Here is a 14,712-nt window from a genome sequence, read left to right as displayed (position 1 = left end):
CTATCAAAGTGTATCAAAGTGTGTAACCCCTCCCCTCCCCTTGTCTGACGGCTGGTATCCAGCTGTCCCGCCTTGTTTGATTTCCCCTTTTGATATAGTTTAATATAGTTTAATTTGTTGTAGTTTTGATAGTATTCCCGTATTTTGTGGAATAACACATGTTTATAATTATAGCCTAGTCGTGTATTTATTTTACACGTGGTTTATAACACCTTTTTCATTTGTTTTATAATAGATTTTATACGTAGCCCCGAGTTTGATTCTGTAAGCTTTTGTTTTATTCACAGTGTATTCATATAGTGGAGAACTTAAAGCTGTTTATATGTGTCTCTACTGAACACTATGGTGAACATTAACTAAATGTTTATTTTCCCAAACAGAGAATCTGCTGTGGGTATTTGCAGTGTATTCATATAGTGGAGAACTTAAAGCTGTCTATTTGTTTTTGTAAATGGTGAACACTAACTAAATGGTGAACATTATCTAAATTAGGTTAACTGCGGTTCAGAGGTTCATAACACCTAGGTCAATTTATAGCACCTAGGTCAAGCAATTGTTGTTGTATTTGCGTACCCCATAAATGTTTATTCTCACAAACAGAAAAGTTATTGTGTCCTGAAGATGGCATCTGAGGTTATTTGTTTTTTGTATTAGCTTTCTCAGAAAACAGCTGTGTTATCTGAGGGTCAGATATTTTTGTACAAACTCATGCTGTTTGGTGATCTTTGTGAAGCAGAACTTTGTTTTATAACACATTTGTACTTGTATTGTACCTGAATTGATATTTGCTTTCTCTTTTTTGTGTCCTGAAGATGGCATCTGCAAAGTTATTTGTTATCTACTGAGGCCATTGCAAGTTGTGTTTATTCACATTGTAGCAGGTTTTAGCCTTGTGGCTGCCTTATATACACAGAAGAGATATGCACCAATGTCACAACACAAGTTATAATATGACCCAATGTTACAACACAAGTAAGAAGCGGCGTGTTTTATACGAATAAAAGTCATTTAGGACTTATGTTATCATGTTTTTGCACTTTATTAATATGCTGACCACATAGGTCAGTGATTTTTTGCACTTTATTAATATGCAGGCCACATAGGTCAGTGATTTTTGCACTTTATTAACATACAACACACAAGAAATAGACATTTAGAACTTATTTATGATTAATATGCGATTATTAGGCATTTAGGACTTATGTTATCATGTTTTTGCACTTTATTAATATGCTGACCACATAGGTCAGGGATTTTTGCACTTTATTAATATGCGGTCCACATAGGTCAGTGATTTTTGCACTTTATTAACATACAACACACAAGAAATAGACATTTAGAACTTATTTATGATTAATATGCGATTATTAGGCATTTAGGACTTATGTTATCATGTTTTTGCACTTTATTAATATGCGGTTATTAGTCATTTAGGACTTATGTTATCATGTTTTTGCACTTTATTAATATGCTGACCACATAGGTCAGGGATTTTTTGTACTTTATTAATATGCGGGCCACAAACACTTCTGCACCCACGGGCGCTTCTCAACCAACCATGCATCCGGTACTCATCAGTCACTGTGAAATAATGCAAAAATACATCTGTGCGCGGCTGTCGGCATCAACATTGTGCTATTATAAGTTTATGGTTCTGTAAAGAACACGCAACACATACAGAACTCACACACACACACAAATACACACAGCACACAACACGCACACATTTCTCAAAATGCCATACACTTCAGAATATATTTGCAATTCACTACGCATGTAACACATATTTCTTCGCCCCACACGCATTTAACAGTCTTTCATATGTATCGCAGAAAGATTTTAGTTCCAACTGCGGGTCAGCGGCTTAAAGAAAAGTTATTGTGGCCTTGATTCTGGGGTAACACATGTTTATAAATATAGCCTAGTCGTGTATTTATTTTACACATGGTTTATAACACATTTCATTTGTTTTTGTTGTTTGATTGTCATGTAAGAAGCGTTGTGTTTTATACGAATATAAAAGTGACACATTCCCATATATTATTACAGCTTTCATTAATTCTACATTATTTTAGCACATATTAATTTTACACTATTAATTTTACAGGAGCCTGTGCTGCCTATAATTTGACTCCTTTTTATACAAAGACATCTAACATATACAGACTTTTAATATTTTTGTGTAAAATCGCGGTCAGACAGGCACAAACACACACACACACACACACACGCACACAACACAGAACCACACACAACAAACACACAGAACCCACACACACACACACACACACACACACACAAGAAATAGACATTTAGGACTTATTTATGTTATTATCTTTATGCACTTTGAATGTGCTGTCTATAATTTGACTCTATCCTTGTTTTGTTGAAAATAACTGGACATACATAAGAAACCGGGCAATATATCTTTATAGAAATAACACTTCTGCACTCTTTGTGTATTTCTATCAGTTTTATTCAGGCATTTATAACACAACATGTTTGATATTGGTAATTTGATTCTGGGAACACATTTTAAGTTACTGCTGCACATGTATTACTGTTTTTCTTGTTTTTTGTGTAAAATTTCGTTGTTGGCTTACAAAGACATTTCTTTGAGAAATGTGTAGCATAACCAATTACCCATCACGGCCACTAGATGGCAGAATATCATATTAATTATTCTGGGATAACATTTCTCTTTGTGCCTATTAATTTTACAGGAGCCTGTGCTGCCTATAATTTGACTCCTTTTTATACAAAGACATCTAACATATACAGACTTTTAATATTTTTGTGTAAAATCGCGGTCAGACAGGCACAAACACACACACACACACACACACGCACACAACACAGAACCACACACAACAAACACACAGAACCCACACACACACACACACACACACACAAGAAATAGACATTTAGGACTTATTTATGTTATTATCTTTATGCACTTTGAATGTGCTGTCTATAATTTGACTCTATCCTTGTTTTGTTGAAAATAACTGGACATACATAAGAAACCGGGCAATATATCTTTATAGAAATAACACTTCTGCACTCTTTGTGTATTTCTATCAGTTTTATTCAGGCATTTATAACACAACATGTTTGATATTGGTAATTTGATTCTGGGAACACATTTTAAGTTACTGCTGCACATGTATTACTGTTTTTCTTGTTTTTTTGTGTAAAATTTCGTTGTTGGCTTACAAAGACATTTCTTTGAGAAATGTGTAGCATAACCAATTACCCATCACGGCCACTAGATGGCAGAATATCATATTAATTATTCTGGGATAACATTTCTCTTTGGGCATTTCTATCAGTTTTATTTATGCTTTTATAACACAACATGTCTGCTATTGTTAATTTGATTCGGGGATAACACATGTTTATAAAAATAACGCTATAGCAAGCGGTAATGTCAAATTCTGAAAATAGCCATTTTATATTGAATTACTAACATTTTTCTATTTTAGCGCTGACACAGCCACATATATTATTCCAGCTTTCTTTAATTCTGCATTATTTTATCACATGATGAAAATAGTCATTTTATATTGAATTACTGCAGCTCGCGGCGCGTTACCACTGGACTCGTTTCTCAATTAATTTCCCAGCTGACGACGCTATCTATAATTCTGCGTATACCTTAGGCGTGTATTTACATGACAGTGTAATTATTTCTCACAATAAAACAACAGCTCAAATTTTAAGTTAGCTAACAGCATAATGATGACAAATGCATCTTTGCGGAATCTGATAACGACACGCTGAACAAAGGACGGAGCCTGACAAATACACACAACACACAACACGCACATATTATGAAAAATGACAACCATTGTATGTGATTTAAAAGACTTTAGTTAGATTTATCAGGGGTGATTTAGTTTGAAAGCACGCAGCTCCTCGGTAATGTCATGTGTTGGACACGCATTTAACAGTCTTTCATATGTATCGCAGAAAGATTTTAGTTCCATCTGTGCGAGTTTGCTTTGAGCGTACTGCGCAGACATGTCAGTAAACATTTTGACATGGTCAGCATCCCACGAAGGACGACCTGTGTAAGGTGTATGTACAGCAACTTTCTGCTTTCTACCTACACGGCGTCGGGATACGGTTCGTTTCTTTAGAGGTAATACAGGGGCAAAAACGCTAGAAAAGTCTGCAAGAGCAGTATCTGCAGATTGCACAGTCTGGCACACAGGTATATTGAGGGGCTCTGTGGGTGACCACATACCCTCGGAGAGCTGTTCAATTTCTCTGTTTTCAGGCGTAACTTGGGGTATGGCGCCTGTGCTATTGGCGGGCCGAGTTATGCGGGGCCTAGCGTTCGGCGCTGCACGTTTCTCTCTTGAAACGTTCGTATATTTCTGATGTGAAATCTTGGGGCTTGGATTCCCGGGTTGTTTTGGTGCAGCGTAGCATTCATCACGATCCACAACACAGATGGGCGAGAGAGATGTTGTTCGCACCGCCGTATTAGCTCTTTGTGGTTGATTCTCTTCAGTGTCGTAATTACGCCGGTGCAAAACTCGTTGTTGAAGAGGCGACGTATCTAAAAGAAAAGATACAAGTGGCGGTTAGCCGCGAAACGGCGCAAAATTGGAAAAGCTAAACGGCGACGCATAGCTATGATCATACGTAATATTTGAAAAGTTAATGGGGACAGGTAGCCATGAAATCATTGTAACAATATTTACATAAACCTGTATAGAGCAGTCCAGATATATACTTACAAGTATGAAGCGGGAATTGTCCCACATCAGCTCCTGGTTTAACGGGAGGCGCAATGCTCAAACTCGCAGAGGCGGGAATATTCTCTTTTTCAAGCTGTATTTTCCGGGCAACTAGATTAGCGGGTGTAAGTAAAAATATACCGATTAGCGAACACAGAATTGATTTTCTACACAAAACTGCAGCGGTGAGAAGAATATATATATATATATATATATATATTCAAAAATGAATTTTCTGACAGTTAGCTAGCAGCTGTAAGTAAATATGAGTATTACACAAAAGTGAGAATCGACTGTATTTCAAGTGAACAGATACCTTTTCTATTCTTGAAACATCGGCGTAACGAGTTGCCGCGTCTTTTAGGCGCATCGGGTTTCGCTGAAGTTGCAGGGTTCTTGACATCTATGATCTCCACGTCTGAACCCAGCGTATCGCGTGGTTCGGGAACACACCAGTTTTCAGCCATAGCGTCAGATGTCTCCGTGTCAGTATCTGTATGAGAAATTGCGCGTAGTTCGTGTTTACATACAAAGGATTAAAGCAACTGATATAGTATAATATAGTTTTACGGTATAAACATATTTGCGGTGTAAATTAATATAGCAAGACTTATGCCGCTATATATTAATAATTCAGTATTATATTGATGGCTACCGCTATTATTTGTTTTATTAATTTAATCATATATTTATTATGCCATAATTTGTGTAATACAATAGTTAATAGATGCTATAGTTTTACGCCATAAACAGTATATATTAACATAGATAATATATATATATATATATATTTAGCTTTCTTACATGTGATACATGAAAGATAAATATCTTTGTACCGTGTTACAATGACATTTTTCCCTATCTAAAAGCAAAAAGGTGCTCCTAATTACCCATGATGAGATGAAGAGCAGGCCCATTATCGGCTATCGGCGCCACGGCTTCAATGCGCGCATAATTCTGCGTTATGAAATTATTGCGCCAATCGGGCGACATACACGGCTCTTAAATAAGAAAGAATGCATGAATATATAATTAATATAATTTACTTATAATATAATGACACAATCAGAATGAGTCAATACTCTGTACATTATACGCGTATAATACCTAATTGTGTGCTTGCAAGAAGGGGGCTGCATTGCTCGCGAGGGTATTGGGCTTCCATCTTAAATAAATAGGGGATAAGTTTTATCTATAACTGCGCCGCCAATAAATACAGTTTAAAACTACGTTACAAAAATATGCTTTACAGGCATTGATAATATTAGACCGCAAATAAAACAGTAAACACCTACTTTTCAGAGAGTAGCGCAACTGTTCAGAGAGAAATTACCACCCACCGTGAACACACCTACAGGAAACAGCATTATACGGCACCCGTGACTAATTGCGCGCACATGTCAGATAACAATGGTTGTTATGCCCCATCCATAAGCCTTTCTATATTAATTATGTCCCACAAATATTGCTTATACAGTAAAAAACTATATTATACATCGCTACTAAATATGCAGTTAGCTGCCAGTATAACACTAACTTATTAAACAAATAACATCCTTAATTATGGTTTAGAGATGCATAGTTAAATATAATTATGCATTTGCGAATAATAACACAACTGTCTTATATACTTACATTTAGAATAGCTCTGCTTTTTATCCTAGTCGGACTTCTGGTGGATGTCTGTTGTACTGTAGTGGGACAGGCAGCTGTATTTATCCTGAGTGTCAGAAAGCAACTCAGGTGTTAACACCCAGAAACACACCCAGTTACGCCACATCACACGCCTTCTGTTAACACCCAGAACACAGTCATACATGCAATTAATGCATGTATTAACTCGGTATTATACGCGTATAATGTACAGAGTATTGACTCATTCTGATTGTGTCATTATATTATAAGTAAATTATATTAATTATATATTCATGCATTCTTTCTTATTTAAGAGCCGTGTATGTCGCCCGATTGGCGCAATAATTTCATAACGCAGAATTATGCGCGCATTGAAGCCGTGGCGCCGATAGCCGATAATGGGCCTGCTCTTCATCTCATCATGGGTAATTAGGAGCACCTTTTTGCTTTTAGATAGGGAAAAATGTCATTGTAACACGGTACAAAGATATTTATCTTTCATGTATCACATGTAAGAAAGCTAAATATATATATATATATATATTATCTATGTTAATATATACTGTTTATGGCGTAAAACTATAGCATCTATTAACTATTGTATTACACAAATTATGGCATAATAAATATATGATTAAATTAATAAAACAAATAATAGCGGTAGCCATCAATATAATACTGAATTATTAATATATAGCGGCATAAGTCTTGCTATATTAATTTACACCGCAAATATGTTTATACCGTAAAACTATATTATACTATATCAGTTGCTTTAATCCTTTGTATGTAAACACGAACTACGCGCAATTTCTCATACAGATACTGACACGGAGACATCTGACGCTATGGCTGAAAACTGGTGTGTTCCCGAACCACGCGATACGCTGGGTTCAGACGTGGAGATCATAGATGTCAAGAACCCTGCAACTTCAGCGAAACCCGATGCGCCTAAAAGACGCGGCAACTCGTTACGCCGATGTTTCAAGAATAGAAAAGGTATCTGTTCACTTGAAATACAGTCGATTCTCACTTTTGTGTAATACTCATATTTACTTACAGCTGCTAGCTAACTGTCAGAAAATTCATTTTTGAATATATATATATATATATATATATATTCTTCTCACCGCTGCAGTTTTGTGTAGAAAATCAATTCTGTGTTCGCTAATCGGTATATTTTTACTTACACCCGCTAATCTAGTTGCCCGGAAAATACAGCTTGAAAAAGAGAATATTCCCGCCTCTGCGAGTTTGAGCATTGCGCCTCCCGTTAAACCAGGAGCTGATGTGGGACAATTCCCGCTTCATACTTGTAAGTATATATCTGGACTGCTCTATACAGGTTTATGTAAATATTGTTACAATGATTTCATGGCTACCTGTCCCCATTAACTTTTCAAATATTACGTATGATCATAGCTATGCGTCGCCGTTTAGCTTTTCCAATTTTGCGCCGTTTCGCGGCTAACCGCCACTTGTATCTTTTCTTTTAGATACGTCGCCTCTTCAACAACGAGTTTTGCACCGGCGTAATTACGACACTGAAGAGAATCAACCACAAAGAGCTAATACGGCGGTGCGAACAACATCTCTCTCGCCCATCTGTGTTGTGGATCGTGATGAATGCTACGCTGCACCAAAACAACCCGGGAATCCAAGCCCCAAGATTTCACATCAGAAATATACGAACGTTTCAAGAGAGAAACGTGCAGCGCCGAACGCTAGGCCCCGCATAACTCGGCCCGCCAATAGCACAGGCGCCATACCCCAAGTTACGCCTGAAAACAGAGAAATTGAACAGCTCTCCGAGGGTATGTGGTCACCCACAGAGCCCCTCAATATACCTGTGTGCCAGACTGTGCAATCTGCAGATACTGCTCTTGCAGACTTTTCTAGCGTTTTTGCCCCTGTATTACCTCTAAAGAAACGAACCGTATCCCGACGCCGTGTAGGTAGAAAGCAGAAAGTTGCTGTACATACACCTTACACAGGTCGTCCTTCGTGGGATGCTGACCATGTCAAAATGTTTACTGACATGTCTGCGCAGTACGCTCAAAGCAAACTCGCACAGATGGAACTAAAATCTTTCTGCGATACATATGAAAGACTGTTAAATGCGTGTCCAACACATGACATTACCGAGGAGCTGCGTGCTTTCAAACTAAATCACCCCTGATAAATCTAACTAAAGTCTTTTAAATCACATACAATGGTTGTCATTTTTCATAATATGTGCGTGTTGTGTGTTGTGTGTATTTGTCAGGCTCCGTCCTTTGTTCAGCGTGTCGTTATCAGATTCCGCAAAGATGCATTTGTCATCATTATGCTGTTAGCTAACTTAAAATTTGAGCTGTTGTTTTATTGTGAGAAATAATTACACTGTCATGTAAATACACGCCTAAGGTATACGCAGAATTATAGATAGCGTCGTCAGCTGGGAAATTAATTGAGAAACGAGTCCAGTGGTAACGCGCCGCGAGCTGCAGTAATTCAATATAAAATGACTATTTTCATCATGTGATAAAATAATGCAGAATTAAAGAAAGCTGGAATAATATATGTGGCTGTGTCAGCGCTAAAATAGAAAAATGTTAGTAATTCAATATAAAATGGCTATTTTCAGAATTTGACATTACCGCTTGCTATAGCGTTATTTTTATAAACATGTGTTATCCCCGAATCAAATTAACAATAGCAGACATGTTGTGTTATAAAAGCATAAATAAAACTGATAGAAATGCCCAAAGAGAAATGTTATCCCAGAATAATTAATATGATATTCTGCCATCTAGTGGCCGTGATGGGTAATTGGTTATGCTACACATTTCTCAAAGAAATGTCTTTGTAAGCCAACAACGAAATTTTACACAAAAAAACAAGAAAAACAGTAATACATGTGCAGCAGTAACTTAAAATGTGTTCCCAGAATCAAATTACCAATATCAAACATGTTGTGTTATAAATGCCTGAATAAAACTGATAGAAATACACAAAGAGTGCAGAAGTGTTATTTCTATAAAGATATATTGCCCGGTTTCTTATGTATGTCCAGTTATTTTCAACAAAACAAGGATAGAGTCAAATTATAGACAGCACATTCAAAGTGCATAAAGATAATAACATAAATAAGTCCTAAATGTCTATTTCTTGTGTGTGTGTGTGTGTGTGTGTGTGGGTTCTGTGTGTTTGTTGTGTGTGGTTCTGTGTTGTGTGCGTGTGTGTGTGTGTGTGTGTGTTTGTGCCTGTCTGACCGCGATTTTACACAAAAATATTAAAAGTCTGTATATGTTAGATGTCTTTGTATAAAAAGGAGTCAAATTATAGGCAGCACAGGCTCCTGTAAAATTAATAGGCACAAAGAGAAATGTTATCCCAGAATAATTAATATGATATTCTGCCATCTAGTGGCCGTGATGGGTAATTGGTTATGCTACACATTTCTCAAAGAAATGTCTTTGTAAGCCAACAACGAAATTTTACACAAAAAACAAGAAAAACAGTAATACATGTGCAGCAGTAACTTAAAATGTGTTCCCAGAATCAAATTACCAATATCAAACATGTTGTGTTATAAATGCCTGAATAAAACTGATAGAAATACACAAAGAGTGCAGAAGTGTTATTTCTATAAAGATATATTGCCCGGTTTCTTATGTATGTCCAGTTATTTTCAACAAAACAAGGATAGAGTCAAATTATAGACAGCACATTCAAAGTGCATAAAGATAATAACATAAATAAGTCCTAAATGTCTATTTCTTGTGTGTGTGTGTGTGTGTGTGTGTGTGTGGGTTCTGTGTGTTTGTTGTGTGTGGTTCTGTGTTGTGTGCGTGTGTGTGTGTGTGTGTGTGTTTGTGCCTGTCTGACCGCGATTTTACACAAAAATATTAAAAGTCTGTATATGTTAGATGTCTTTGTATAAAAAGGAGTCAAATTATAGGCAGCACAGGCTCCTGTAAAATTAATAGTGTAAAATTAATATGTGCTAAAATAATGTAGAATTAATGAAAGCTGTAATAATATATGGGAATGTGTCACTTTTATATTCGTATAAAACACAACGCTTCTTACATGACAATCAAACAACAAAAACAAATGAAATGTGTTATAAACCATGTGTAAAATAAATACACGACTAGGCTATATTTATAAACATGTGTTACCCCAGAATCAAGGCCACAATAACTTTTCTTTAAGCCGCTGACCCGCAGTTGGAACTAAAATCTTTCTGCGATACATATGAAAGACTGTTAAATGCGTGTGGGGCGAAGAAATATGTGTTACATGCGTAGTGAATTGCAAATATATTCTGAAGTGTATGGCATTTTGAGAAATGTGTGCGTGTTGTGTGCTGTGTGTATTTGTGTGTGTGTGTGAGTTCTGTATGTGTTGCGTGTTCTTTACAGAACCATAAACTTATAATAGCACAATGTTGATGCCGACAGCCGCGCACAGATGTATTTTTGCATTATTTCACAGTGACTGATGAGTACCGGATGCATGGTTGGTTGAGAAGCGCCCGTGGGTGCAGAAGTGTTTGTGGCCCGCATATTAATAAAGTACAAAAAATCCCTGACCTATGTGGTCAGCATATTAATAAAGTGCAAAAACATGATAACATAAGTCCTAAATGACTAATAACCGCATATTAATAAAGTGCAAAAACATGATAACATAAGTCCTAAATGCCTAATAATCGCATATTAATCATAAATAAGTTCTAAATGTCTATTTCTTGTGTGTTGTATGTTAATAAAGTGCAAAAATCACTGACCTATGTGGACCGCATATTAATAAAGTGCAAAAATCCCTGACCTATGTGGTCAGCATATTAATAAAGTGCAAAAACATGATAACATAAGTCCTAAATGCCTAATAATCGCATATTAATCATAAATAAGTTCTAAATGTCTATTTCTTGTGTGTTGTATGTTAATAAAGTGCAAAAATCACTGACCTATGTGGCCTGCATATTAATAAAGTGCAAAAAATCACTGACCTATGTGGTCAGCATATTAATAAAGTGCAAAAACATGATAACATAAGTCCTAAATGACTTTTATTCGTATAAAACACGCCGCTTCTTACTTGTGTTGTAACATTGGGTCATATTATAACTTGTGTTGTGACATTGGTGCATATCTCTTCTGTGTATATAAGGCAGCCACAAGGCTAAAACCTGCTACAATGTGAATAAACACAACTTGCAATGGCCTCAGTAGATAACAAATAACTTTGCAGATGCCATCTTCAGGACACAAAAAAGAGAAAGCAAATATCAATTCAGGTACAATACAAGTACAAATGTGTTATAAAACAAAGTTCTGCTTCACAAAGATCACCAAACAGCATGAGTTTGTACAAAAATATCTGACCCTCAGATAACACAGCTGTTTTCTGAGAAAGCTAATACAAAAAACAAATAACCTCAGATGCCATCTTCAGGACACAATAACTTTTCTGTTTGTGAGAATAAACATTTATGGGGTACGCAAATACAACAACAATTGCTTGACCTAGGTGCTATAAATTGACCTAGGTGTTATGAACCTCTGAACCGCAGTTAACCTAATTTAGATAATGTTCACCATTTAGTTAGTGTTCACCATTTACAAAAACAAATAGACAGCTTTAAGTTCTCCACTATATGAATACACTGCAAATACCCACAGCAGATTCTCTGTTTGGGAAAATAAACATTTAGTTAATGTTCACCATAGTGTTCAGTAGAGACACATATAAACAGCTTTAAGTTCTCCACTATATGAATACACTGTGAATAAAACAAAAGCTTACAGAATCAAACTCGGGGCTACGTATAAAATCTATTATAAAACAAATGAAAAAGGTGTTATAAACCACGTGTAAAATAAATACACGACTAGGCTATAATTATAAACATGTGTTATTCCACAAAATACGGGAATACTATCAAAACTACAACAAATTAAACTATATTAAACTATATCAAAAGGGGAAATCAAACAAGGCGGGACAGCTGGATACCAGCCGTCAGACAAGGGGAGGGGAGGGGTTACACACTTTGATACACTTTGATAGGGGCGGGGCACCTGTCAGATTGAGTTTGACGAAACATCTGAATTATACACTACTGAGGTTACACATACTTCTCACCTGCACACCAAACCTATTCGCGAATAGATCTCCACCTAACTACAGCTAAAACGCTTGTATCGGTCCTGTACTCCCGCCACATTCCTTCATCGTGGTCCGACCATGATGTTGTACTATCAGCATTCAAATTCGATGTCACCACTTCCAGACTATTTAAATGGAGGTTAAACGAATCCCTGCTCACCGACCCCGTTGTCCTTTCCAAAATTAAAGAAGAATTAGAATTATACTTCCGGACTAACTCTGGAGAGGAATCTTCCCCTGGAGTTGTGTGGATGGCACACAAAAAATTTATCACTGGATCCATAATTAAAGTCGCATCCACCAAAAAAAAACAAAGGTCTGAGCTACAGACACGCCTAGAAACCAAACTCGCGAAACTCGAACTTGCCAACCAAAATAATACCTCTCTTTATCTGACCAAACAAATTAATGACACCAAACTACAGCTGGACGTTATCCTGACTAATAGGACAGAGAGAGCCCTAACATGGACCAAGTCCACCTTCTATAAATATGCCAACAAACCGACTGGCATGATGGCACGTAGGCTCAGATGTAAAGAACTCCTAAACAATGTCACTTCCATTAGGAAGTGTTTCGACCCACCCAGATGTTGTCTATGACACGTTTCGGGACTACTATCAAAAGTTGTACACTTCACCACACCACCATCGCCCCCCCCCCCCGCCGTTGCTTCTTTCATCCTTCCTAGATACTCTAAAAATGCCTAAAATCTCCAACTCTACAGCAGACCAACTCCAAATACCTATTTCGGCAGACTAAATATCTACTACAATTAAAAATCTTAAAAAACATAAAGCCCCGGGTCCTGATGGCCTCACAGCACTCTATTACAAGAAGTTCACGGATATCCTTTCCCCCCACATTAAAAACTACTGCAATGCTTTATTAAATGGAACCCAAATGCCCCTAGAATTCTATCTGGCACACATGACAGTGATTCCCAAACCCAAAAGAGACCACCTCCTTCCCAAAAACTATAGGCCTATATCACTATTAAATGTTGACCTCAAAATTTTTACGTCCATCATTACCGCTAGATTTAACAGATTACTACCTGCCCTCATTCATCGTGATCAGGTAGGGTTTATACCCAGTAGACAAGGCCCCGACAATATCAGAAGGAATCTGAATATCATACATACGGCTAATCATCATAAGCAATCCCTACTTCTATTGGCTTTAGACATAGAGAAAGCCTTTGATTCAGTTTCATGGCCCTACCTATTTGAAGTTCTATCTAGATTTGGCATCCCCCACAACTTCATCTTGTGCCTACAACTATTATACGACAGGCCCGCAGCGTATCTAAAGCTCCCATCCACCCGACCCACTCCTATCAACATCCAAAGGGGGACGAGACAAGGCTGCCCACTTTCACCAGTCTTATTTGCCATGGCTATGGAGCCACTGGCTGAAACCATTCGACTCAACCCAGACATACTCGGCCCTATGGGATTTGATTCACAATACAAGGCTAGCTTGTTCGCTGATGATTTGCTGCTGACCCTTTCTAGCCCAATCACCACCCTCCCGAATTTATTTTCGGTCCTCCATACCTTTGAGACGGTCTCAGGCCTCAAAATTAATGTTGATAAATCCGAAGCTCTGTTCCTCAATACCCCCAAAAATTTGCAATCAAATATAATCTCCCAGTTTAAATTTACGAAGAACGAACATTATATAACATACCTCGGAGTCAACCTCACCTCACACCGATCAACCCTATTTAAGTGGAACTACCTCCCCCTAATAAAGAATCTTCGAGCAGACCTTACCAGGTGGGCCACTATGAAACTATCTTGGCTGGGCAGGTTACACGCAATCAAGATGGTCTCCTTACCCAGATTCCTGCACCTCTTTCGCTCCCTCCCCATTCCGTTGCCCCATAAGACACTTCATGAGATCCACTCTTTGATATCAAAATTTATTTGGCAGGGAAAAAAGCCCAGAATCCGGCAAAAAACTATGTTCATACACAGAAAGCTGGGAGGGTTATCCCTACCCAACTTTACCCTGTATTATAAGTCTGCCCAAATAGCTCAATTGTCCAATGCGTGTGCTTCCAACCGCGCTCCCAGATGGGTGGGACTGGAATCATCCCTCCTGCACCCATTTTCCCTACCCAGCCTTATGTGGACCACACAAGCCCTCCCAAAGAACTTAC

The 14,712-nt window shown here is 37.5% G+C and overlaps 1 protein-coding gene and 1 long non-coding RNA gene across 2 annotated transcripts; one reads left to right on the top strand and one right to left on the bottom strand.

The window, feature by feature from the left end:
* Positions 1 to 5,064: 5,064 nt before the first annotated feature.
* LOC138652130 (uncharacterized) lies at positions 5,065 to 6,470 on the bottom strand. The gene is made up of 4 exons (XR_011315575.1): positions 6,384 to 6,470; positions 5,856 to 5,913; positions 5,639 to 5,749; positions 5,065 to 5,241 (listed from the first exon to the last, which is right to left on the bottom strand). It is a non-coding gene; the product is annotated as an uncharacterized lncRNA (long non-coding RNA).
* Positions 6,471 to 6,701: 231 nt separating this feature from the next.
* On the top strand, positions 6,702 to 9,411 carry LOC138650940 (uncharacterized). Its single transcript, XM_069740827.1, has 4 exons — positions 6,702 to 6,808; positions 7,206 to 7,382; positions 7,588 to 7,698; positions 7,880 to 9,411. Exons 1-4 carry the CDS (start codon positions 6,706 to 6,708, stop codon positions 8,560 to 8,562), a joined length of 1,074 nt encoding a protein of 357 aa, XP_069596928.1. The 5' UTR covers positions 6,702 to 6,705; the 3' UTR covers positions 8,563 to 9,411.
* Positions 9,412 to 14,712: the final 5,301 nt, after the last annotated feature.

The sequence above is a fragment of the Ranitomeya imitator genome, chromosome 10 (assembly GCF_032444005.1).
Source record: "Ranitomeya imitator isolate aRanImi1 chromosome 10, aRanImi1.pri, whole genome shotgun sequence".
Taxonomy (NCBI): domain Eukaryota; kingdom Metazoa; phylum Chordata; class Amphibia; order Anura; family Dendrobatidae; genus Ranitomeya; species Ranitomeya imitator.
Note: the sequence above shows the minus strand (reverse complement) of the source record. Positions and strands in the feature narration are given on the sequence as shown.